This window comes from Lynx rufus, unplaced genomic scaffold (assembly GCF_022079265.1).
Source record: "Lynx rufus isolate CCGP_SWC_20201006 ecotype Redwood Valley unplaced genomic scaffold, mLynRuf1.p SCAF_5, whole genome shotgun sequence".
Taxonomy (NCBI): Eukaryota; Metazoa; Chordata; class Mammalia; order Carnivora; family Felidae; genus Lynx; species Lynx rufus.
In genome coordinates this window covers 13,051,039-13,079,027 of record NW_025814867.1, presented here as the reverse complement: position 1 = coordinate 13,079,027, position 27,989 = coordinate 13,051,039, and the positions used below count along the sequence as shown (strand labels likewise).

General features: G+C 37.2%; 1 protein-coding gene across 5 annotated transcripts in view; it reads left to right on the top strand.

The window, feature by feature from the left end:
- Window positions 1–27,989, top strand: part of RBMS3 (RNA binding motif single stranded interacting protein 3) — a 695,735-nt gene that overhangs the window by 535,647 nt on the left and 132,099 nt on the right. For all 5 annotated transcript variants that reach the window (XM_047100003.1, XM_047100000.1, XM_047100002.1 and 2 more), the window contains exon 7: window positions 24,500–24,606. In XM_047100003.1, the coding sequence (XP_046955959.1) occupies window positions 24,500–24,606 (107 nt within the window). The remainder of the gene's footprint in view (window positions 1–24,499; window positions 24,607–27,989) is intronic.

The following is a 27,989-nucleotide window of genomic DNA, read 5'->3' as shown; positions in this document are numbered from 1 at the left end:
TGTTCACAATTTATAACTAAAATCCTTTTGCTATAACATACAAATAATTTAGCAAACCCATGGACATTGACTAAGGTTTTGTTTTTGTCCTTCATTAATGGAAAGCAAATTACATCTGCCATTGTTTATCTTATGCATCTTAGAATAGAAAGAACCAAATGTTAAAGATTGGTCTCAATTAGCCTGTTCACAGAAAGTTAATTTATACCTTTGAAGAGTGGGGGGAAATATGGGCTAAAATACGTGGCTGCATTCCTCCTTTGGTCCGTATTTGGAAACCAATTTGTCAATAAACTTCATAAAAAAAAAAAAAAAAAAAAAAAAAAAAAATATGTGGTTTTACATTTTCCACTCTGTGGAATTCTGTATATATGAGGAAGAATTCGAATAGATATGGTACAGAGTCCTTGCTTATGTAAATATTGTTCTAACTGTAAAATAACTGACCATTTTTACTGATATAGGCTGAGAAGACTCTTTGCATTGCTTTGCCTATAATTGGTTCCCAAGGGGACTCGCACAACCCATGGTTTCAGATAAAATGGAGAACAATGAAGGAGTTAAAAATTATAAAGCAATTAAAATGGGGCTAGTCAATAAAATCTCACAATCAGTTATTAGAGGGTTGTATGTAAGATGTTAGGGAACAGAGAGTACAGAAATGAAATGTTGCTGTCAACTAATGAGTAATTTGGTCATATTTCTTGGTACTTTTAGTTGTTTTTTAACCTAAACTTTTTCTAGGAGGTTACGCAGAATAAGGCAATATGATTAATATTACCATTTAATAATTTTAAGTTTGTTTATTTCTTTATTTTGAAAGAGAGTTGAAAGAGAAAATGTGTGTGTGTGTGTGTGTGTGTGTGTGTGTGTGTGTGCGCGCGCGCGCGCACACACACACAGGGTGGGGAGGGGTGGAGAGAGAGGGAGACAGTGAATCCCAAGCAGGCTCGATCTCACGAACTATGAGATCAAGAACCTGAGCTGCAATCAAGAGCTGGATGCTAGGGGTGCCTGGATGACTCAGTCGGTTAAGCTCCCGACATCAGTTTAGGTCCTGATCTCACGGTTTGTGGGTTCAAGCCCTACAGTGGGCTCTGTGCTGACAGCTCAGAGCCTGGAGCCTGCTCTGGATTCTGTGTCTTCCTCTCTCTCTGCCCCTCCCCTGCTCATGCTCTATCTCTCTGTCTGAAAAATAAATAATAAAACATTAAAAAAAAAAAAAGAGTCAGATGCTTAACCTGACTAAGCCACCCAGGCACCCCTACCATTCAGTACTTTTAAACCATTTCTCTGGAGAAATAAATTCCACTAAGTGTCTGAGTATAATCTTCACTGGAAGGTTCAGACTTGGGATTCAAATAGTCTGGCATTTTCATCCACTCACTAATTATGTGATTTTCAGTGACTTATTTGTCACTGAGACTTATTTATTCAATCAGGAAAATTAAGGTAAATCATTGTACTTCATTGAATTGTTTTAGGAATTAAATGAGATATTGTATCTGAATTGGTCCAGGTAGGATGTATTATATAGTGCTACTAAATATATTCTCAAATAGTGGCTTAACTCCCAAGAAGTGTTATCCCCTGTTCATCTTATTTTTTTTTAATGTTTGTATTTATTTTTGAGACAGAGAGAGACAAAGCATGAGCAGGGGAGGGTCAGAGAGAGAGGGAGACAGAATCCGAAGCAGGCTTCATGCTCTGAGCTGTCAGCACAGAGCCTGACGTGGGGCTCGAACTCACGAACCGTGAGATCATGACCTGAGCCGAAGTCGGACGCTTAACCGACTGAGCCACCCAGGTGCCCCCCCTGTTCATCTTATAAAGTTAGGTTGTTGGGAGCTCTGTTGCACACAGTCACTGAGAGAGTGTGAGTGACTCTGGGACACATGACATCCAAGGATGTGATGACACAGGATCAAAGATGAGAAAGGCATACCATCCCTGAAGGCTTGGCTCAAAAATGACCTATGTCACTTACTGTTTATTAGTTTATAGGCCAGAGAGACATGGAAACGTTGAAATCCTGGAAATGTGGATATTTGAAACATGGTCTACAGCATCTAAAATGCTTAGCAAGATGCCTGGCACATAATTTAAAAAGTTCAACAAATGTTAGTGATTGCCTTTGATTTCATCATTGTCATCATAATAATTATTTTAGAGTTACTACAGTTTATAGTTAAGGATCCATTACTAACTCTATGACCTTGGGCAAGCTTTTAAAATTCTCTTAGGGGCATCTAGATGGCTCAGTAGGTTAAGCATCCGACTCTTGATTTTAGCTTAGGTCATGATCTCACGGTTCCTGGTTTCGAGCCCCACATCAGGCTCCATGCTGGCAGGGTGGAGCCTGCTTGAGATTCCCTCTCCCTCCCCCTCTCTCTCTCTGCCCCTCTGCTCCTCCCAATAAATAAATAAACTTAAAAAAAAAGTCTCTTAGCTTCTGTTTCTTCCACTGTAAAATGGGTTCACCTCATGAGACTGTTAAAAGTTCTAAATGAAATGTTATAAGGGCCACCACGCAGTACGTACTGCCTTTTGTTGTTACTATGCATTTTCCCCTTTGTTTTGTCTATCAATTAACTGAAACCAATTAAATACCTGTATATATATGCTTTTAATGTAATGATGATAATATTTCTTGATTCTTTCTGGCATTTATCAACTACTAAAATATTGGTTTTTCCATTTGTGGCAGATATATGCAATCATTAATCATTCATTCAGTGGGTGTTTATCAAGAATCCACTGTATTAAAAAAAAGAAGAAAGAGTCCACTATAGGCTCGAGCCTAGGGATAAACAGCAAACAGAATAGGCAAGTTCTTTACTTTGATGAAGTTTGGATTCTGGGACAAGGAAGAGGGAAACAGGCAATAATCAAGCAAATATAAATGAACTGTGCAATTCAAATTATAATTCCTATGGATGTATTAAAATAGGAAGCTATAGTAAAGATTGGTGAATATTTCATTTTTTCTGGTCAGTAGTGGCCTCTCTGAAGAAGCAGCATTTCAGCTGAGATTCAAATGGTACAAACATATTTGGGGGGAAGATCCTTCCTGGCAGAATTGTAAGTACAAAGTCCCCAAGCAAGAGCTACCTGGATTCTTCCACTTGTAACTAAAGCAAAGTGGGCAATAGTCAGAGTGGTTAGAAATGAGGCCATAGTGACAAGTAGGGACATTTGCCTATGAAGAGTTTGATTCTTTTTTTCTAAGTTTGATGAGAAACTAGCAGAGGTTTTCAAGCAGGAGAGGAACACGACCTGATTTCTGCTTTAGAAAGGACACTGACTTGTTCATGGAAAATCAGGGATGTGAAGGGAGACATTCTAGACCTGTAACATTTGATATGCCTCTTAGATGTCTGACTGGCTTTCATTTATATTAAGATCTTTTGCCCTTTCAAATAATGTAACAATATTAATTTAGGATTGTATTTATTTCTGAATTTGTTATGAATGCAATTCAGTAATGGAATGAATCAGTATCTTTCCCTCACTGTGCCTGCCCTGTTGCGAGAAAGTTTAGAGCTTACTTTGAAAGCTCCTACGTGTTCTCTAAGGAAACATTTGACAGAACTTATAAAAATAGACTTATCGATCCACACAAATAAATTTTACTATAGGGTCAGAAACAGAATTTTTTTTTTCAATAGAGGATTCTTCCAGGGTTCAAATGAATCAACTAGTCAGGAAGCAGGAGTAGCATTTACTTACAATAGGCTCGTATAGCTTTCTTTTCTGAAAAAGAACTATGTCAGGTGTTTTCTTCTCCCCTAGGTTGGAATTTTGAGTCAATTAAGTAGCATGTTGTAGTTTACCACTTCCATGCCCAACTGATGTAATACCCAGGAAAAAATGAGAGATACAAGAGGCCATATTGTATGACATGCATGCTTACAAGCAGCATAGGGTAAATACATTTGTCATTTCAGGGAAGTTCTTACCTGACACAATCTTGGGAAAGCCTGTTTGGGAGAGATAAATGGATGAAGCCATGTAAGATGATGCATTAAGCCTTCTTTTTATCTTTTCAATCATGTCCAATAAAATAGTTTATATTGAGCAGGAGGACCTTCTCTGATCAAGATACAATGTTGTAGAAGATGCACACTGTGTGGAGAAATAGTCTGATTCATCTTTATTGATATGTAATGCTGGCAAGTTCAGAATCTTTCTTTGTGCTTACTCCTTATGACTTTGTATCTCAGGGTCAGAGTTCCAATCTCAGCACACAAGGCCTCGCTTTTGGCAGCTGATGGCCTGTTATTATCGGCAGAGATTAAAATTACCCTGGGCCAAAGTCTACAATTTTCTATATTAAGTCTTGGACCGGTTCCATAATGGTAGTAAAGTGAGGTATCAGTGACTCATTTAAAATTCGTTTTCTCAGGAAGCAGTCAGACTAGTAATTCTGTTAAGTTCAGTAAATGGGATAAATCTGGACCACTTTAGTTTTGTGTTTTAAATAAAACACTATAAATCCACAAGGTGGGATGTGGCTTTCCTCCTCATGTTTTGTAAAGTGCCAGGACACCTGTTCTCAATACAGACTAGAGCCAACTCCTTGTTTCTTTTTCCTTGATGTCTCCCTGGGTCTGTGATGAAGGGGCCAAATGTATTGTTTCTCAGTTGCTGATGATCCTTCAAGAAGAGAGAGAAGGACAGCTCACAGAAGTCCATCCCTCCAACGACATCTATGTGAGGTCTACACAGCAGTCAGGGCACATGGACAAGCCATCAGAATGCATTCACAGCATCTTTCTCCAATATGCCATAGCCGCTTTGTTCAAATGTTTAGATTTTATGAACTATGCCATGTGGCATTGTTCTAGCGCTGCCTTACTCTATTATAGCTCATATATATTTTTTAATGCTTTATTTATTTTTGAGAGAGAGTCAGAGTATAAGCAGGGGAGGGGCAGAGTGAGAAGGAGACGCAGAATCTAAAGGAGGCTCCAGAATCTGAGCTGTCAGCCCAGAACCCGAATAGGGGCTCAAACTGATGAACCATGAGATCATGACCCGAACCAGAGTTGGACACTTAACCATCTGAGTCATCCAGGTGCCCGTGTTATAACTCATATTTAATGGCAGCCCAGAGGTATCTATTCTGTGTTTTCTTTTATTTGAAAATTATGCATATAGTTATAATGGGATTTAGATTTTGATCAGGGGTAGGTTCCCCAACAACTGTTGAACTTAGAAAGTCCAACAAGGAAGTCCAAGGAAAGTCCAGGGACCTAAAAAAATGATCTTGGGCTTTTATGGAAAAGCCTTTATATATTCCGTGAATTTACTAAAAAAAAAAAACCACTATGGCCAAAAAATGGGGGCTGGAGGGAGGAATGTTAGATAAAACCATATTGGTATGCAATGAGTAACTGTGACACTGGGTGAAGGGAACATGGGGATTCATGATACTATTCTCTCCACTGCTGTGTGTTTGAAAATTTTCATAAAAGGAAGTTATTTTGAAAATAAATAAATAAATGACAATAGGCATATAGGGATGATTGAGCAGTTTGGAAGGATTTTTTGTTTTTTGTTTTTGTTTTTGTTTGTTTTTTGCCAGGGGGATGGTTTAGGGAGTTTCGTGTCATTGAAAAGCCAGGCTTAGGAATGTAAGAGAACAATCTAAAACCTAAGTGGTGATTAAGGGAAAGAAATACTGCAATTCTAGGACACTTTTCAATTTCACATTGCAAGTGATGGAATGTACTCCTGGGAGTATAATTGGAACCATTTTTATTTGATCAGAAAATCACAGAAGATACTCTTGTGATGGCTAATGTATTTGCAGCCTTTTACGGATGTCCAATATTTTTTCCTCTAATACAGAATGAGATAGATAATCTCTTCATTTTTTTAGATAGTCTTTCATATATAAACATGCTCACCCACCACACACACACACATACACACACACACTTCCTAGAATCCCTTCACCCCAGCCAGTAAAGGAATGTATGCTTGTGTACATTTCACACTGAAAAACAGGTGGGTTAAGGGATTGTTTTATCAAAGCATTTGGGTTCATCGGGTGATGCTGCAAATTCCCTTTCAAATTCATATGTGTATATATGTAACTGTGCTGTTAGTAAAGAAATGGGGAAAGTCCAATAACAATAAAAGAGCAAAACCAACAAAGATCCTACATTTTTATATATTTTAAACAGGAAACAATTTATACCGCATTTCCACTTGATGACCATTGTAATAATAATGCTAAGTTAGAGTGAATCCCACCTATTTCATAATAAAAAAATTCTTAATTCCGTTTAATTTAAGGATCTAGAGGTTGCAGCTCAGACACTGAAGGGATTAGCATTAGACATACCAATTATGTTGGGGATAAAAAAAAATATGAGTTCCTGACTATTTGCAGCCTTTATTCCTCCTTTGCTTCCCAGACAATATTTTATATATCTGTCTTGTGTTGTTCTGATAAAGGTAATTCATAGGCAGAGCTGCAAATTTGGAAGGATTGGAAGGGCCTGGGCCAGACTAGCAACATTCCCTTTCGGGACAATACTAACAAGAAATAAGATTAGATCCTAGATGATCTAGGTGAAGGGGGGAGTGCAAAAAGACAGGAGTCTGTGAAGACTGAGAAAGTCCTGGGGAAGATGGGATATTCATAAAAAGTAGGAAAAAAAGGGAGAAAAGGACTTTTTAATGAGATCTTTTTGCTATTTTCTTGACTTAAACTGCTTTTTAATATTTCTTAATTGTTTGTCTTTGCACTTGACTCCATGCAGAGACTGGACCATAAAAGAGTCTGGCTTTGTTATTGCTACATAATCATTCACAAATTAAATGTTTGACCCATTTTTCTTGGTTAATGTTCACTGAAAGTACAAGAATGAATGTCGACAGAGGAACTATCTTCTCATCTTTCCACTTCCGTCCTCTGTACCATTGTAACTCTGGTTCCTTTGAGATTATATTATTGCTACTTTTCTCCTTTGAGACTAACTAAAGGAAATTTCTATCCTGCTCCCCATTGTCTCTAGAGAATTGGGAGTCAGATGTAATAAGAGTGACTTTCATTGATTCTTAGAGTGAAGGGTCTTAGATAGCCCCTCCTTCAGCACTCTCATTTAAAAATGAAAACATTTATTCCATAGTGGGATTTCCAAAAAATAAAACCCAACTATTTAGGTTTGGCAATGGAAATATCTCCACTTAACTAGGGACAACTCGACCTTGAAACTTGATTTTCATCTCATGAGATGCTTTTCATGAGGCTCCCTTGCTATCATGCTGCTAACTTCTAATTATGGCAGGTCCCCTTTTACTCTGTCTGGCACAAAAGGGGTCCTAGCTCTCTGGTTTCTGCCCATTCCCCTCCCCTTTCCTGACTTGGACCCCACACTTCATTGCCATTCTCCCAAAGAGCCAAATGCACACACTAACCTTAGGGCATTTGTACTTCTGCCCCTTTTCCTGGAACACTATTCTTCCACATGTCTCCAAAGCCTGCGCCTTCCTTTCATTCAGGTCTTTGTCTAGACCTTTACAGATTACTGTATCTAAAATACCATTCCCTCTCCTGTCACTTGCTGCCCCTTACATCGCCTTCACTATTTTTTCTCAGCACTTTGTACTAATGAAGTCATATTTGTAAAGTATCTTATGTGATGGCTGTCTCTCTTTACTACAGTAGAATTTCTGTGACAGTAAGGACTTCATTTTATTCACTGGTCTAATTCTGCAGGATCTAGAATAATGCCTGGTACATCATACGTGCTCAGTCAATGAGTATTGAATGAATGAATATTCTTAATGTTCTTCCCTCACTGTTGAGAAAAAAAAAACTGTAAGTCATTCAGGATTGTGATAATTATGATAAGTAAGGGGGAGGTGATAATGCACTGAAGCATTTAGCACAATGTCAAGGATATAAAACATTTCCTTTCAAAATTAGCGTCCATATAATTCACTTTACAAACGTTCATTTGTTCTTTAGAACTTACAGTTTACATCAAATCTCAAACTGCTATTTTCTTTTTACTTTCATATCTGCCAATCGGGAGAATATTCGGATGTATTGGTTCTCCTATTTGGAAAAAAGGAGTGTTCCCCCCTCCTGACCATCTAAAACCAGTCTTCTCAGAACCAGCTTCCCATTTGAGAAACCAGGTGGTTGATTTTATATATGAATATTCTGCTTTAGAATATTCCCATGTGAACAGCCACATGATTGATTCTAGATAGAAGCCCCTTCAGAAGACTTCCTCTCTACTCCTCTGAAGGCCTAGGGTATCAGCCAAACATTATAGTGTGATCTGCCCAATACCCCAAATCCGAGTCCGAAGCAATTTCCTAGATCTAGCAAGAGGATTATTTCATTTCATTCTCATAGAGAAAGGCAGACAGATGTTGGCTTCATGTTAGCTAACTGTCTTTAAGAGCATCTGAAATGGAAAAAGTAAAGAATGGTAGTACTTTGTCCTTTATATCTTCTGGCAAATTTGACAGGGTCTCTCATGGGCTTTGTCTACAAGAGTGAAACAAAGCAGAGTGTTTTATCATAATGTAGCATATTGAAGTCTTTCACAATTCGACCCTGGTAAAACAGATCATAATCCATATAAAAAGAAAGCTCTCCTTCTTACCACTTTAGGTTTTATAAAGTCTAAAATAGAACCTTTGAACTCTCATCACTACTGAAATTCATCACTGTGATGCCTCTAGAGTTTCAGGTCTATTTTCAATTGACTGTACTATTTCGGGGGGGGGGGAGGTGGGCAAAAGAAAGGTATGGATATCTCCAGGATAATGGCTCTAAAAGTAACACTTTTTATGTGTGCCCCAACAATATTAATAACACCTACCATTTATTTTGTCTGCTTCCTAGTTCATGAAAGCTATTCCTCTGCCTGTCTTACCTAATGGTCATATAATTACTCCCAATCTTTTATTGATTCAACAAATATTTACTATATGATACTATATCCCAGCTTTGAGGTTAAGTGCTGAACAGAAAGTCATGCAATCGCATGAGTCAGGGGCAGCCACAATTTATAAGTAAGTTCCAGAAGTTTTAAGTAGCTGCTCCAAGATTTTACAATGAATAAATGGTAAAATTGAGAGATACAAGTAAAAGCCATTATCAGCAAAAGGACTCTATGAATAATCCCTTCACCTGTCCTCAGTTTGTGAAAACTATTATCAGGTATGACTTTTTCTCTTTCAGGAAATCTTTTATATATTCCTAGTTGGTGACTTCTACATGTTTATACCTAATCATCATGCCCAGCAAATACACACTGTGCATAATGCAAAATATTTACTTCTTTGATTATGATTATCTTTAGGTAAAAATGAACATATTACCAAACTGCAATTACTTAAACTATGTCCAAGAAGTGACTAGCCAAATTTGTAGTGCACTTTAGGCAATAGGGAAAAGCTTTCCAGTGCCTACTTTAGAAAAGAAAGCCTTTACAGACTTATTAAACATTAAATGCATTATCATTTGGAGTGCCTGGGTGGCTCAGCCAGGTAAGCGTCCAACTTTGGCTCAGGTCACGATCTTGCAGTCCGTGGGCTCAAGCCCCACGTCGGGGTCTGTGCTGACAGCTCAGAGCCTAGAGCCTGCTTTGGATTCTGTCTCTCTCTCTTTCTCTGCCCCTCCCCCACTCATGCTCTGTCTCTCTCTCTCTCTCTCTCTCTCTCTCTCTCTCTTAAAATAAATAAACGTTTAAAAAAATTTTAAATGCATTATCAGGAAATTCAGAGACTCTCTTTATGTAGAAATATTTTAAAAACTTGAGAACTATATCTCCTGCCCAACTAGATTAAAGTGCAGTTTTTATGTTTCCCACTGAGAGGATGTAGAAGGAACAATCGCAGCATCCTCTGCCATTCTTAAGCCATAAGACAGTTTTCAGGGTGTCTTCTGCCCTACAAAAGCAGGGGAGGGGATAGGCAACCTTAACTAAAATTGTCTCTGTGTGTAATCTGCTATCTTCCAGGAATTGCATTATGCTTTTGGAATATAAAGATGAATGAAGTAGAAATCCTACCCCCAAGAGGCCTTAGAATTAGTAGAGAAAGACATGTAAACATGAGTAAGCTGAGGTGTCTTCCACATGCCAAATTAGATGTCTATATGGTAAATGCGTAAAGGAAGAGATCGGAATTGACTTGTGATTTGTTTATTACTTGCTTAATGTGCGCTTTGCCCTCAGAATGAAAAGTCATTAAGGGCTAGAACTGTGTCCATTTTTTTCACTGCTTAAAGCTTTCATGGTTTGCACAAGACATGATATGTAGCACTGATTCAAATTCATTTTGAATGAATTTCAGGCAAGGGTGAATGAGTAAACTGAATGAATGTATTAAACAATTAGTGGTAAGTTTTCTCTATGGGAACTTGGGGGGTGGGAAAAGAGGTCGGGAAAGATTCTGTGAGAGTGATTAACTGGGAAAAGAGTGCACATCCAGACAGAAGGAGCAACATAAGCAAATCTGGAAGCATGTGAAAGGTCTCAACCTTTTTTGGAGCAGTGATGTGAGTGCAAATGGAGATGTGTGTATTTAGGTGATGAAGCTGGATGGTGTTTTGTGCTGGAGAGCTTGGACTTTATTGGGTAGGTGGACCTGTGGGGAATTGACATGATAAAGATTGCATTTTAGAAAGATCTGTAAGCAGTTCATATAAAATACCTTTAGTTTTCAATCCCAGTAGAAGAATTGGTACCTATCTAAGAAAAATGAATTTAGGACAGTTACCCAACCTTCCCCTGGGGTAGGCTTGCCCTAAACAGTTTTATCTGTTTGTTTCTATAACAAGAACAAACAGATATTCCATTTTAGAACCATTTGTATGCATTGTTTTTACAGTAAACTCCTCCATAGGCAGGGTTGCCACAGTGTGTATTTATTTTTTTATGACTTCTAAGATTGACTTATCCATAGAAGTTTATAGCACATGTGGTCTTTAACACCTTTTTGAAAAACTCAGTTTCTTATATCTGGATTAAATTTATTTACTATTGATTAGTAAGTGATTTAGTCATGAAAGCACTCTTCAAATTATCACAATTTTGGTACCTTGAATGACTCCTTAGAAACAGCTCAGTCTCAAGCCATTGCCCTTATAAATCCTTCACCTACTGAAGGTGAGGTTTTCTTCCCAGCTGATGCCTCCAGCCTTGTTAACTGATACCTACAGTGTAACATACAGCTTTCACTTTGAAACTGGATTATATTTATTTCTACTAATGCAGTTCATTGCATTTGGGAATTCTCTCCGTCTCTAGCACCGGAAATATATGCTTAGGAACAGCATGTGGGAAATTGAGATATATTTTCTTGACCTGAGTTGGAGTTCAGTTTGTGGGTGCATAAGCCTTTCCTTCCTTGGTTGGGGGACCTTAAGTGGTTACAAGGAAGACTCCTGATGGTTTTCATTATCAGATTCTTCCCTACCTTTCTCCTTCCATTTGTTTTTTCCTAGGGCAGTTGTCCTGAGTTCTACAAGAAATTGGAATTACACCTGGGATTAGGACTTGGAATTCTTTGTTTGTTTGTTTGTTTGTTTTATTTTTCTTTTTTTTTTCCAGTAGGCAGGCTGGTTGTATTTAAATATGAAAATTTTGGGACTCTATGCTCTCTTAAAAGAGAAAAAGGTTGGGGCGCCTGGGTGGTGCAGTCGGTTAAGTGTCCGACTTCAGCCAGGTCACGATCTCACGGTCCGTGAGTTCGAGCCCCGCGTCAGGCTCTGGGCTGATGGCTCAGAGCCTGGAGCCTGTTTCTGATGGCTCAGAGCCTGGAGCCTGTTTCCGATTCTGTGTCTCCCTCTCTCTCTGCCCCTCCCCCGTTCATGCTCTGTCTCTCTCTGTCCCAAAAATAAATAAAAAACGTTGAAAAAAATTAAAAAAAAAAAAAAGAGAAAAAGGTTGTGCCCTCCTCTCCAATCCTTTAAAATTTTATTAATGTCAGGAATTTTAAAAAGTTATTTTGTCTGTCTGTATTTATTTAATAATTTGATCAACAGATAATGAAATGTGTATTATCCTCAGACTATTTGTGAGACCACTGGGGTGCATTCTAAGCAAAGGACCCAGCTCCTGACTTCCATCAAATCAAATTCTCATAATAGTGGAAAGAGCATGGGGCGCCTGGGTGGCTCAGTCGGTTAAGCGTCTGACTTTGGCTCAGGTCATGATCTCACGGTCCGTGAGTTTGAGCTTCGCTTTGGGCTCTGTGCTGACAGCTCAGAGCCTGGAGCCTGCTTCGGATTCTGTGTCTCCCTCTCTCTCTGACCCTCCCCCATTCATGCTCTGTCTCTCTCTGTCTCAAAAATAAATAAACATTAAAAAAATTTTTTTTAAATAGTGGAAAGAGCATGGACATGCATTGTGGAAATTTAATGAGATTTAGTGGGTTCCCTATTGATGGACATTTATAAGTTATGGTGCATGATAATTATGTTATAATACTGAGAAGCATTTCAGAAGGGTTATATGTGCTAATATGGAAAACTCTTCATACACAATTAAGGTACACAAACAATAAAACCAACACACTGAGCAATAGTGCCCTCTTTGGAATTGGAAAACAAAACCAAACCAAACAAACAAAAAAGCCAGAGCTAGACAAGTGGATTAATAAATATATATTTATGCATTTTCCTGGAAGAAATTATTTTTAACAAAAAAGGAGTAGGGGAGTTGGGAAGAGGTCTTGAGCTTTTTTATTTTTAAGCTTTGTACAGTTTGAATTTACTACTTTATAATGTTTCTTCTATTTACGTGTTTATTCATTTTAAATATCAAAGAGGTATCTGCACCATAAGATTATAGCTGTATTTTTCCTTCTTTGTACCTCTTTCCAAAAGTGCCATATTACACTGAGTATATAATAATATTATATACAGTATGCAGAGTCAAGTGTAGGACTGTCCAAGTATGGAAATAGGAGCAAGACCAGATATGGCCCATCTTGAACAATACATAAGATTCTCTTATTTTTAAATTTTTTTAAATATTTATTTATTATTGAAAGTCAGAGAGAGTCAGAGCAGGGGAGGGGCAGAGGGAGAGGGAGACACAGAATCTGAAGCAGGCTCCAGGCTCTGAGCTGTCAGCACAGAGCCCGACGCGGGGCTCGAACCCAACAAACTGTGAGATCATGCCCTGAGCCGAAGTTGGACGCTTAACCGACTGAGCCACCCAGGCGCCCCAAGATTCTCTTATTTTGAAAGACTCTTTATCTTAGAAACCTTTCCCTTAATGGTTTGCCTGCCAGCATAGAGGTTCCCCAATCGGTAGTTGGGTATGTAAGTCAGTTGTAGGTAAGCAAGTTGATGCTTTTTTGGAAGTGCTGATCCTTTTTACTTTCTTGGTGTCAAAACATCGTGTTCATTCAGCACAGATAATGTTTTAGCCATATTCCTTATAAAATGAACCAAATTTAACATTCAGTGTATACTCTGTGTCACATCTACATGAGACATTAACTTTCTCATTTAATTTATCGCCCTTATGGGGTTTGGTTTTCCTCCTAAAAATAATCCCTTCCTATATGAAAAGGATTATCAGAGAATTGTTACAAACACAGAAAAAGATGGTATTTTAATACTTAAAACAGAGAGGTGAGCTTGAAATAATTACTTAGGCCATAATATAGCCTATCAAAAAGTGATTTTCTCTATCTTATATCTAGGCAAACAGGGATTCTCTGCTTTTATTATCACCATGGGGCATTTCCCGTTTCTGTACGGCCATTGTGCATAGTAGAGAATTGTATTTGAAACTAAATATAAGCATTAATCCATTACTGGAAGATAAAATTGGGAATGTACCTGCAAATCACACTTTATTTAAGATTTATGAACTTTTTATGTATTTCCATCCCTTGGTTTCTATTTCTGTGCTCATTTTGGCCTAAATGATAGTAGTAAAGATGTGTCTGACACTTGTAAATATAACCCATGTGATTTGTTTATTCTGTTAAAAACAAACTGCCATTAAAATGGCAGTATAAATCATCTTAGGAGATCTTATTGGTTGCCTAGTGTTCAGTTGTAACTATAGCCTGTGGGCAGAGAACCACTGTAATAATATCCTAATGAATATTCAGTCTTTTTGCTCCATCCCCAAATTATGAAGTTAATCACAAGAGCTGCCTGAAACTCATTTCCGTTTACTCCAATGGTAAGGCAGGTAGAAAGTAAGCAGTCAAAGAATGGTTGATTAGAAACCCAGAGAACACGATTCTGGGTGTGACTTTGTCACCAGCTACACAAAGTAGCTGACAATTCATTAAACTGTCACTTGCCTTATTGCTAAAATAAAAGGTTTGAATTAAATAAATTTTAAGATCAGATGACAGAGACTCTATCTCTCTCTATATTATATATGTGTGTGTATATATGTATACACACACATGTATACATATATGTATATGTATATATGTATATGTATATATGTATACATATATGTATATGTGTGTATACATATATGTATATATGTGTATACACATATATATGTATATACGTACATGTGTATGTATGTATATACACACATATATATGTATATACGTACATGTGTATACATGTATATGCCTTCCAGGATAAAAGTTTATTGCAACTAAGAACTATCCAATTAAAAAAAAAAGAACTACCCAAATAACTACAATTAACTTACTATAGTACACAAAACATAATTAAATGGTAAACAAGATGTTAGAAGTCAAAAGGAAATGTAACCAAATAGCCCACACTGCCATAGGTCTAAAGCTTTCTAACTCCAAAATATAATAATTATGTGTTGTAAACTTGAAGTAGTGTTTGCCATGTAAATTGTAGTTTAAATTTGGTATTGCTCACTCTACATCTAGAATGATGATATAGATAGAGGTATATAAATACGTGTAGAAATAGAGATACATACCTACATACATAGAAAGTCTATCATGTATAGGGCCTATGTGGAAGAGAAAGTGACAAATCTTTTGCAGACAAATCAGAGGACATTTTTTGTGAAACTTTCCTGGATATTGCAGCAAGTATTTTGGAATTAGTCATGAAAGATAAGGACATGGGTTTTAACATAGAGCTGTTTAGAAACACACTTATATCTATCATTTTTACATCATTATTCTTTATTCCAAATCATTACAGACTAATCATGCTGTCTGCCACCTGGAAGGAAATGAGGGTTGCTGCTCAGGTATAAGATAGCAGGAAGCTTAAGGGTTGTGGAGAATTAAGGCAAATGCTATAAGGAGTTCATATTTATTGTTGTCAGGCTGCCATATTACAACTTAGGGTCTATATGGTCCCACGGGTTCTAAAAGTATTTCAGCTAAATCCTATCATTGTGTCCATCTCATTCATTCATATTTTCATTCGCTAGACATTTAATAAAAGCCTGTTTTTAGCCAGACTAGATAATACCTGGTATTAGTCCTTTATGTGCTCATTCATGATCTGGCAATCAGCCTTGGGGGGGGGGGGACATGCATGTGACATGTGAAACTGTGGGGTATTGAATGTGATTTCTCAGCTAGAGGACATTCTATAGTGTTAGAGAGTGATATCTACTTTATGCTTTCAAAATAACCTATCCATATTCCTATTATAGTATCCACTGCAAGCTGCTAGAAGTTTCCTTTTCTTGTCTTTCTTCCCCTCTAGATTGTGACTACTTTGTCAGGGCAAAGTCGAAGGTATTGCTACACATACGGATGCTGAATAGATTTGAGGTTGTGTTTTGATTTTGGTTTTGTTTTTTTTTTTTTAATGAATGAATTTGATAAAAATGTTTCTAAGTTCAACATTCTCCAATTGGTATCATTTTTGAATTCTTTAGCATGAAACAGCTTTTTAATGTACAAGTCAATCTGAATATCACAGAAATAAGTTTTTTTATTGAAAACAAATCCATGTCCACCAATTAAAAAAATTCCTAGAGTAAAATTTTAAACTTTAACTTAGTTATAGAATTCTTCTTTTTTTTGGTTATTTTATCTCATTCTCCCACTCAATCCGAGATTTTGTAAGCTTACCTCCAAAAATTGCTTCTCTTGTCATTAGCTTATTTTCTACTCAGCTCCTCCTACCCTTCCTTTTTATTTTTCCTGAAGTTAAATTTATAATTTATCTGAGTGAAGAATTTTTAGATTTAATATTTTAACCACCAGACCTGTGAGTTATGGTAACAAGAGAGATTTTAAGAAACCATCACCACAATCCAATATAAATACCTGAAGAGTTGAAATAAATTGAATGCTAAAAATTGAAAATGTTCATTTCTCGAAGGAGCAACAGGAATTCTACTATTGATATATAGAAGCTACAAGGTATATCAATATCTACTTGTAAAATATGATGTTAGAAAACATTCTTAGTGAATCATAAAAATGAAGGCATGATAAGCTTTCATTATTTGTTTTTTTTCCCCAGCTCCTGGTTTCACTGTTCTGTTCTATTGGTTTTTTGGTCTCTGTATCATTTATTGCTGCTCTCATCTTTATCATTCCCTTCCTTCTACTGGCTTTGTGTTTTATTTGTACTTACTTTACTAGCTCCGGTGTAAGATTAGTATGTTTATTTGAGCTTTCTCTTGCTTCTTCAGGTAGACCTGTATTGCTATAAACTTCTCTCTTAGAACAACTTTTGCTGAGTCCCAAGGATCTTAGACCATTGGATGTGTGTTTATTTGTATTTCTCTCCATGTATTTTTAAATTTTCTTCATTTCTTCTTTGTTGACCATTCATTGTTTAGTAGCATGCTGTTTAGCCTCAATGTATTTGTTCTTCCAGATTTTTTCTTGTGATTGATTTCTACTTTCACACTATTGTGGTCAAAAAGGATGCATGATATAATGTCAGCCTTTTTGAATTTTTTCAGACTTGTTTTGTGGCCTAACTTGTGATCTATTCCGGATAATGTTTCACGTACATTTCACCACTAAACCAGCCTTACAAGAAACTTAAAAGGGAAATTGGTGGGGAAAAAAGGCCATAATCAGGAATAAGAACATTGTGAAAGGAAAGAATTTCACAGGTAAATGAAAACATATAATAAAAGTAGTAGATTAATCATTTATAAAACCAGTATGGAGGTTAAAGCACAAAAACAGAAAAATCAATTATATCTACAAAAATAAGTCAAACGAGTCACAAAATAAAAGGCTGTAAAGTAAGACATCATATACCTAAAACGTGGGTGTCAGAAGTAAAAACTTAGTGCCTTTAGAATGGGTTCAAGCTTAAGCTTGATACAGACTACTTAATATAGACTACTACGTGCATAAGATATTATATATGAACCTAACGGTAGCCACAAATCCAAAGACTGTAATACATAAAAAAATAAAAAGGAATCCAAGCATAACATTCAAGAAGGCTATCAAACCACAAGGGAAGAGAAGAATCAAGTATGTTAAGTTTCAGATAAAAATCACAGAACTTTTATATTAATTTTGTTAGACAAAATATGTGGTGGTGTTTTTGTTTGTTTGCTTAAAACAGCAAATCCTGTAAACCCCATAAGATTATCTTATCGGTTTATGCATTGGTTGTTTCGTGTTTAATACAAACTTTGGATGACTAGAAATACTCCACTAAGCAAACAAACAGTAATTACTCCTTCATAATTACTGTGCAACTTTATCGCCATGCATTGTTATAATTATATTTTAAATACTCCCCATTTTCATGATAGACCATAATGTCTTCTAGCACATTACAATCTGTGGCTTATAACTGCCTCTCACTTCCACAAAGGCCTCTTCTTCATTTAGTCTGTATTTTAACTACTGTGAAAAGAGACTAAACAAAATTAATTGGTAGTATAATACCGCAATAAGGAAATTGTAGACAATATAATATTTCTGTGCTACTGAAGTCATCTCATTAATCAAAGGATTCATGTTTAACATCTAAGATACATTCCTTCTTCCTTACAAAGTCAGTCCCAATCAAATCAGTGCTTCCCAAACTGAAGTATGCAGAGGAATCACCTGGGGATCTGGTTCAAATGCAGATTTTGATTCAGTAGGTCTTGGGAAGGGTCAAAGAATCTGCATTTCTAACAAGCTCTCAAGTACTGATCCCATTGCTGCTGGTACTTGGACCACACTTCGAGTAGCGTCACTTTCAAGTATTATGTGTACCTATGTGCAAAATGCTGTCAACAGTATACACACGTGCATGCATGCACACACATATGCATGTAGAAACTTCCCCCCAACCTTTGCTATAACCCCTTTCAACCTCAAGCCTGGAAATTAATTATTACTGTTAAAAGACTTAACACAAACAGAAACCACATTCAATTTATGAAAGCCTGCCAAGTTAGCAGTAGGTAATTTCTCTCTGAATTGAGATGAGGTAGAGTCACGGAAGGCTTTCTGCAGAACTTGACATAGGAGCTACATTCTAAAGGTTGATTAGTAGTTTGCCAGGTGGAGGGTGTGTATTTGGGAAACTGGGAAAGGAAATTCCAGGCAGGGGGAAAGGCATTCAGAGGTGAGGGAACTTTAAACCACAGGAGTGGGAGGAGTCTGGCAAAAGATAAGATCAAGGGTATAAATTCTTCTCTTCTAGTAGAGGAGTTTGGATTTTATCTTGCAGGTATTTAGAAATCACCAAGAACTAGATGATAATATAAATCTTTTTTTTTTTTTTTTTTTTTCCTGAGAGAGTGAGCTTGAGAGAGAGAGAAGGAGCTTGTGTCTGCTCAGGAGAGGAGGGGATCAGAGGGAGAGGGAAAGAATCTTAAGCAGGCTCCATGCTCAGCAGGGACCCAATTCAGGGCTCAATCCCAGGACCCTGGGATCATGACCTCAGCCAAAATCAAGAGTCAGACCCTCAACTGACTGAGTTACCCAGGTGCCCCAGAAAATGATCTTAATTCATCTAATTCAGTATTTTCTCTTACACTCTCAGTGAAATCCACTCCCACCACCTCCCTTGGGAAACTAAATTCAAGGATAATATTAGGGCTATTTCATCCTTTTTTAATGACACATTTGAAAATTTATTTCTGGGATTTTACTTTTTTAATTCATTTAATAAACTTGTGACCCTGTCTGCTTTCCCATCATAATCCCCTTCAAATCAATAAAGTAATAGCAGATGTTTCAACTTCACAATGTCAAGAAACATAAATAGGTCATTACTAACATCCATAATGAAACAGCTTATGAAGATCCTCAAATACCAGGGTGGCTAAGATTTGTTGAAAGGTAAAGTCTTATCCTATAGCTTTTGAAATTTTCCTCAGTGTTAAAAATAATTGTTTTGGGGCCCCTGGGTGGCTCAGTCGGTTATGACTCTTGATTTTGGCTCAGGTCATGATCTCACGTGTCATAAGGTCGATCCCCAGGTCAGGCTCTGTGCTGGTCATGGAGCCTGCTTCAGATTCTCTGCTTTCCCTCTACTCATCTCCATTCACACACGCTCAGTCTCTCCCTACCCCCCCCTTCTCTCTCTCTAAGATAAAAAAATATATATATTGTTTTGAAAGTTCTCTTTTCAATAATGAAAATCTTCAAGGTAGGTTTAGAACCCAGAATCTTAAATTCTATGTATAATTGATCCTTGGCAAGCTAGAATATTGTTGCTTGGTAAAATTTCTTTCAAGGATCCTTCTGTAAAATTTCTTTATGCCAGTAGGTAGAAGAAATCCTAAGGTTAATAATTCGTTCAGAGCCTTTTCTTTTCCTGCCAATGCTGCCCTGCTAATTCCATAGCTCCCAAGGTTTCACAAAAAAAGATCTTGAAATATGTATGTGCATGTGCATGCATATGTGTATGTATACATGCCAAAGAGACACATTTTGGGGTGGCAAATTTTTCTTTTTTTAATTTTTAATTTTTTTAAAGTGTATTTATTTATTTTGAGAGAGAAAGAAACCATGTGTGGGAGGGGCACAGAGAGAGAGAGAGAGAGAGAGAGAGAGAATCCCAAGCAGGCTCTGCACAGTCAGCACAGAACCTGACACGGGGGCTCAGACTCATATACTGTGAGATCATGACCTGAGCCCAAATCAAAAGTCAGATGTTTAACTGACTGAGCCACCTGGCACCCCTGGACAGCAAATTTTTTGTTGCCTACAGTGTGTAACAGCATGGTATTTATCCTAATAGCAAAATACAGATTCGATGGATTTAAACTGTCAATAGATCTCCTGCAAATGAATAACAAAAAAATAGTAAAAACAAACAAACATACAAAAAAACCACAACAGAAAAAGGAACAGGGAGCATTCAGTGTAGGCAATTGCATATAAACACACATAAGAGAACATGACTTGTATCACATTAAAGGGATAATGGGAACCAAACTTCGGTGATGACTCAGGAGAGGAACCTGGGCTGTAGTGGCCAGATGATCCAGAGACAAGCTGCGGTCAGCAAGAACCATTTTGGAAATGCAGATCCTCTCAATGAGCAAATCTTCAGATGTTCTTGGAGGTCAGTTGCAAGTTCTGTGGCCAAACCACCAAGGAGTTAAAAGTGGGACAGAGCTGGTGAACAATAAGCCTAGTTGATTAAACACTCTACACTCAGACTTTGCCAAGTAACCAGGTTCCATAGCTGATGCACGGACAGTGGCTGATGAAGATGCTAAGCAATAGTGATAGTTGTAGCAAACGTGGATTTAATAGTCATTTATGTACCATATACTATTTTAAGCCCTTTTCACACATTAATTTATTTAATCTTCACAGCCGTCTGAGGTAGGGAACATTATTACCCTCAAAGAATTTAAAAAGTGCCTGGTGTCTTGTAGCTGGTAAGTCGGGAAGCCAGGAAGCAGACCGCTACCCCTAACACTGAAATGCACCCAAACTAAGTGTTAAAGCAGAAACACGAACGACCTCAAGAGAAGTTGTTATCATATTCTAGACTATTAGAACCAGTATATTATGTACACTAAAAGAATCCATTTTAGGAGAAGATAAAGAGAAACCTGCTTCAGATGGTACAAAGTATGACTCATGAAAGTTATTATCCCAAGAACCATAAAAGGTAGAATCAACAATTTTTACAGCAGGAAATTTAAGGTATTTCTTATTTGTCTTTTGTGAGAAATCTGTAGTATTGCCAGTGATAAACTCATGTGTCAGCATGACCAGCCATTTGAATGGATGAACATACCTTGAAATTTTAAAATGACAAAAGAAAAAATACCCTATAGTGAGGAATGAATATATATACACATATGCTTTTGGAGTATCACAGGAAATTTTCTTTAGCACAGAATTTTAGGGTCTTTTATTGCATTTAGTCTTTTAGTCCTTCATCTGGAGAAAGAATTTAAATACTTCAATGTGATGGCAGCAACTTTCTGCAGAAGTTTTATGACTCACCCTTTCCTTTGTGTGATTTTTGTAGCTTCACCAAAGTCACCAATGTTGGAGGCTCCTAAAAGCAGGCAGTTGGGAACCACTTGTGCTGGGTGAGGAATGATACTGGTTGCGTTGTGAGCCAGGAGGAGTTACGCATGCTATGCTTCCTCTATAGGACAGGCAAACCATTTTGTTTTTCATTTCGCCTGGCCAATTGTGACTTTCTGTCTACTTGAGTCATTTTCTTCAATATTGATTAATAGAATTCTGCTGCTAATAAACTAAAGGATTGAGTAAATACTACTGCCACTTAAAGCCAAATGATTTTCAAATATTTATTTGTAGATACCCACTCATTTCTTTTTCCGTTATTGATTTTGGAGACAGTTGAAAGTCTCATGAATCCCTTAATTTTTTTTTTTTTTCTGCTTCATCCAGATTAGTAAATGCAAGCAACCTAGCTGGAGTAGAAATGGGGAGGAATGGATGTTGGGGAAAATGGTATCAGTTATCGATTAAGATTATAACATATGGGGCGCCTGGGTGGCTTGGTCGGTTAATCGTCCGACTTCAGCTCAGGTCATGATCTCACGGTCTGTGAGTTCGAGCCCCGCGTCGGGCTCTGTGCTGACAGCTCAGAGCCTGGAGCCTGTTTCAGATTCTGTGTCTCCCTCTCTCTCTGCTCCTCCCCTGTTCATGCTCTGTCTCTCTCTGTCTCAAAAATAAATAAACGTTAAAAAAATTTTTTTTAAAAGAAAAAAAAAGATTATAACATATCAATTGCAAAATTTTAGTGACAGGAAACAATAAAGATTTATTTAGCTTACATATTTGTGGGATGGCCTTACTGACCTCACCTGGGTTTATACATTTTTCTGTGGTCACCTGCATGTTATCTGTGTACGTCTGCTGATTTTAGATGAGCTTACGCACATGTCCGGGTGGTGGTCGTTGGATGATCTACTTTGGCCTTGGCTCTGAAGGTAGGGATGACTCATCTACAGTAGTACCTCATCCTGCAGCAGACCAGGCTGGGCATATTCACGTAGCTATGCAGAAAAGCAAAAGAAGCAAACCTCAATGCTTAAAAACATTTCAATCCTCTGCTTGTGTCTCATTTGCTAACATTTCATTGTCTAGAGAAATTCACATGGGGTCAGACCAAGAGTCAGAGGACTCAATGACACTACATTGTCAAAGGCAAGAATACAAGGAGAGATAAAGAATTAGTATAATGCAGGGGAAGAAAAATAATTTTCCTTCTACTTTTCTAGGTTCTTGACTGGGACCCCCCCCCATAATAAAGACATGTTAATATTAACAGGAGAAAAACAAATAGAAGTTTAATAACTTGTATATCTCTTGCATGGAGATATCCAGGAAAACCTTGTAACTCTCTGAAATGGTCCAAGTCACCATCTTAAGTATCATCTTTAGCTAAAGACAAAAGATGTTGGGGAAGGGGTAATGAGGCCAGTAATGGGAGGTTACCAGAAAAAGCACAGTAAACAAGGGTAAGGTTGTTACACAGATTTAAGGCCTCACTTCTCCACTGGTAAGTTTCTTGAGATCTAGAATACTCTTTTCTTCCAGATACAAAGAGGGAGACACTGTTACAAATGGAGATTTCCCTTATAAATGTAAACGTCTCTTAAAAAAGGGTAACTTCTAGTCAGTTTTCAGAGCTTTTCCTCTATCTGCTGTTTCTTAAAATAATCACCCTAAGCTAATGCTTATGCCAAAGAGACATATTTTTTGGATGGTATATTCTGCTCCCCTTCAAACATTAAACAATTACATTTTAGAAGAACACATTTTCCCAGTGGGTTGGAAGAGGAAAGGTCCATTTTAGTTTTCAGATTGTAAACTTACAAATTAGTATATGGTTTATCCAAGCAAATGAACAAACAACAACAAAAATCCTCCCAGCCATGTTAATGCATTGACCACGTTTTTTAGGACAATATGGATTTATTTTATTCATTCAGTTTAAAAAATATTTGTGCTAATAATCAGCAATTTTTGTAGTCAAGTAAGGATGTGAAGAGAGCATGAATTCTTAAAGAATAAGTTTCTTCCTGTTGTGTTGTATAAAATTGTCAAATAAGTTTACTTAAGTCACCAAGGCTCACCACATTTCCCCCCAGTCCGGGATTCATTTGTTAGGGCCATATCCTTTGTCTAGATTTTATCATGTGGGTTCATTTAATATTTAAGTAATTGTTCTCCCTGAGACACTGACTAGTTTTCACTGGGAAATTGGAGTGAAAGAGGTTCAACGGACAATCAACTTCTAGCCTTTTTGAAATTGCAGGGATTAATGAGAAAAAAACTAATTTGGTTGCAATTAGCAAAATAGCTCCCATTTTAGAAGGAAACTCCTAAGGATCTTTTTCCAAAATAGAATCCTACAGTTTCTACTGTGAAAACATGGCAACTTTGAGGAGAAATATTTATCTTCACACAAATACTGGTTATGAATAAGTTTCTAATGTTAAAAAGCAAAATGAGACAGTACATTTTAAAGCTCTTATTGGCTTTATTCAAGGATTCATGGATCAGGCAGCATCCCATTAGGCAGGTAGAAAGGAACTCTGAGGAGCTGTGCAAATTGGAGGCTTCTATAGGCAGAAGGGAGTGTGAACAAAAGTATTGGCAAAAAAAAAATGGATTGGTTATGGCAAAGTCACTTTTCTACAAAGGATGGCCCGGGATCTATCAGGTAAATTACCTCAACAGTGCTGATCAGGTGACTCCTGACTGACTGGTTTAAACTTCCATTTCTGGGAGAGCCAAAACTTTAATTAAGTTAGGTTTTGGTCTGGTGACATGAAACTTCACATAAGTGACTCCATGTTTTTAGCATTAACATAACTGGAAGGAGTTGACATTCGCCTCTTTGCTTCTAAGGCAAGTTCACTTTCTGCTTCAACTGATTATTTTTTCAACAATATTTTTTGTTTTCTTTCATGGTCTGCCAGTGCTCTTTCGAAGCCCAGTTAGATAGAATAACAGCCAACATAATAGAGACTAAAAGGGGGCCAAATATCTCTCCAGAAGCAAGACAACTTCAAAGATACGCATTACAAAGCACTACTGTGACTCAAATAATCACTTGTTTTTAAGGGGGATTTGCTAATGTAGAATTGGTTTCTTATCTTTCCAGCCCCTAGTGAGCCTTTACTGTGCAAATTCGCTGATGGAGGACAAAAGAAGCGACAGAATCAAAGCAAATACACCCAGAATGGAAGGCCTTGGCCCAGGGAAGGAGAGGTGAGTGAGTACTGACTGACTTTTGCTCAGTAATATAGCCCCATGCTTTCCTCAAAATGGCGGCAAGACAGACATTTGGGGCCCTGATGAAATCAGGTCTCATAGAAAACCAAATCGCTTGGAAGAGGGCAAATGAGTAGGCCTATATTAATGTGCTCAGGATAAAATTACTTGAGGAGGAATGTAGGAATTCATAATTGACCTCAGTTCTGTACTACAATAAGTCCTCTGTCTTTCACCAAACCTTAACCTGATACATACTCACTGAAAGACTTATCCACAAAGAGTTGATCCATAATTGTATAGTACCTAAAAAATATTTTCAGTGAAATCAGTAATGAGAGTTGAATGTTTATGTACTTGGAAAAAACTAAAAATTTCGATTTATTTTATTGGGATCTACCATTGCACATCTATGTGTTTTATATATTTTTCCATATGCTCATAAATGTGTTGATACGTATTTTACCTAAGTATATATCAACATAAGATATGACATTTTCATTTTTTATATTGAAATAAAATTTTAAATTGAAAGAAAAGTTGATGTACACAGGGTTTTGTTTTTCACAACAAAAAGAAAGGCATTTAACAGTTAATGATCCACTTACCCTCTTAACACAAAACAGTAGAAAAGCAAATGTAAGCATCCAGTGACACTTGAGAATGAATTCCTTTTGCTTATTTTCGCTGTAAGAAGACAAGGAAAAGGTATCTGGGCTTCTAAGCAGTGTTTTATTGTCTGTGAAAAGGAATGGAGTTTTTTGAATGACTTGAATAAATGCTATTTTGTACCAAGGCCATACTTTCAACAGAAGAGCTTTATTTTGTATTTCTATTCAAAGCACCCACTTCATCTATTTCTCATTTAGGAGGCATCCCACTTGATGCAGCATTTTACACTTTCAGTACTGAGACTGAAGGAAAAGAGAGTGGGGTTTTCCTCAGCAAAACGTTTAGCCATTTTTTTTTTACTAAGACTGTCGTCTGTTTTGAGTTTTTCCACACAGGTCTCAAAACCCCTCTTAAAGTATAAATTGTGTTCAAGTATTGTATAATCTATAACTCTTTATTTTAAGACATGAAAAAGAGAATCACCATCAAACACCTGAAACTAATGAAAAAGGAAAGAGTTTCAATATCCCAACTTTAGAAAGGCAGTCTGTGTTATGTTCAAAAAAGGAAGAGGAAAGGGAATGACCCTTGTGTTTTTAGGGTTGGGTTAGTGATCAGAGGTTAGCTCCATCGTCCCCAGAAGACAGCTGATTTCTGATAGCATGCATTATGACATCCATCCCATACCAAACATCTGTAGTCTAGAACGACTCATTTGATCTTTTAAATTTTTATTGAATCTAACGCCCACTGATGAGAGAGATTTCAGGATCGCAGACCATAACCAAGAAGCCTCGATGGTCAGTCAGATAAGCTGGGATGACTGAAAGTTCAGTTCCTGTCTCCGTAAAGTCCTGTCTTATCACATCCTTAAGGTCCTGTCTTGCCAGTTGCATGCAGCAAGACACCTCCCTCTTACACATTTCTCAAGATCAAGCCAGTCAACATAAAAGAAATGTAGACTGCAAGCTGCCACTTTGCTACTGTAGACGAATCTAGAGCTTTGGGTTTAGATCTTGGTAAAGACCATGTGTGCTATTGCCACAGAAGCATTGTGGTGTCACCGTTAGCAACCGGAGCATCTTGTAATTTACTTGTAGGTTTTAAACATACATCCCTAATCTCTGTTGTCAAAAGCTGCTTTTTAAGAGTTATACCTTTTGATGTTGAACTGTGAAAATCAAAGGAGCTTAATTAAATTTACCTGGACCAATAAAAATGTATTCCAAGTATGTAGATACATTCAGAAGAAAGAACTTAGGGAAAGAAAGGACATGCACTAAAAATATGCTTATCACATATTTTGGTTTTGAGATAAGCATATTAATGTTTACACCTCGATTGTGGTTTTAGGTGTAGATACTCTAAGGATGTTGGATAACTTTGTGTCCCTATCATTTTATATACATATAGATGATATAGATACAGATACAGATTTAGATGTATATAGATATATTTGCTTCTATTTCTGCTTGCATTATACTTGCTAAATTGTATTAGCATGGTTGATAAAGTTTGACGTAATGTAGTTTATTCCTATGTAAGCAATATTCAGTGAACTTTTATATACCAGGAAATTTTAATTACCGTATTTCATTGTTTCCAAGACCCATGTTTTTGTTGTTGTTTTTCCACATTTTAACACTTCTGAAATTGGTTCTCCTCTTATAATCAATGGCATTATGAGAAGACAATTTGCATTTGCTCTCATTAGTCATCTGGGAGCACTATCTACATCCTCTGCTGGTCTTTGACCCCTCTGACTTCATGAATTGAAACTCTAACCCAAGCAAGGACTCTGGGTCAGATTCTTAGGAGAGATTTTCTCTGTGCCCTTCCTTCATCCAGTATTAAGGTTGAGACATAAATCTTACCTTGAAGTCCATTCTTTTTTTTTTTTTTTTAATAGCCCCTTGGCATACCAACTTGATGAGGAGATCATTTGGGGTGTTTGTTTTTGCTTGTTTTTTTTTTGTTGCAGTTATTGTTGTTGTTTTTATTTTTTTTATTTTTATTTTTATTTATTTATTTATTTTTTTTTTAAGTCAGCCAGGCCAAGCATCCCTAGCCATTTTTTTGTTTGTTTGTTTTCTTTTTTTTTTTTTTTTATATATGAAGTTTATTGACAAATTGGTTTCCATACAACACCCAGTGCTCATCCCAAAAGGTGCCCTCCTCAATACCCATCACCCACCCGCCCCTCCCTCCCACCCCCCATCAACCCTCAGTTTGTTCTCAGTTTTTAACAGTCTCTCATGCTTTGGCTCTCTCCCACTCTAACCTCTTTTTTTTTTTTCCTTCCCCTCCCCCATGGGTTCCTGTTAAGTTTCTCAGGATCCACATAAGAGTGAAACCATATGGTATCTGTCTTTCTCTGTATGGCTTATTTCACTTAGCATCACACTCTCCAGTTCCATCCACGTTGCTACAAAAGGCCATATTTCATTTTTTCTCATTGCCACGTAGTATTCCATTGTGTATATAAACCACAATTTCTTTATCCATTCATCAGTTGATGGACATTTAGGCTCTTTCCATAATTTGGCTATTGTTGAGAGTGCTGCTATGAACATTGGGGTACAAGTGCCCCTATGCATCAGTACTCCTGTATCCCTTGGGTAGATTCCTAGCAGTGCTATTGCTGGGTCATAGGGTAGGTCTATTTTTAATTTTCTGAGGAACCTCCACACTGCTTTCCAGAGCGGCTGCACCAATTTGCATTCCCACCAACAGTGCAAGAGGGTTCCCGTTTCTCCACATCCTCTCCA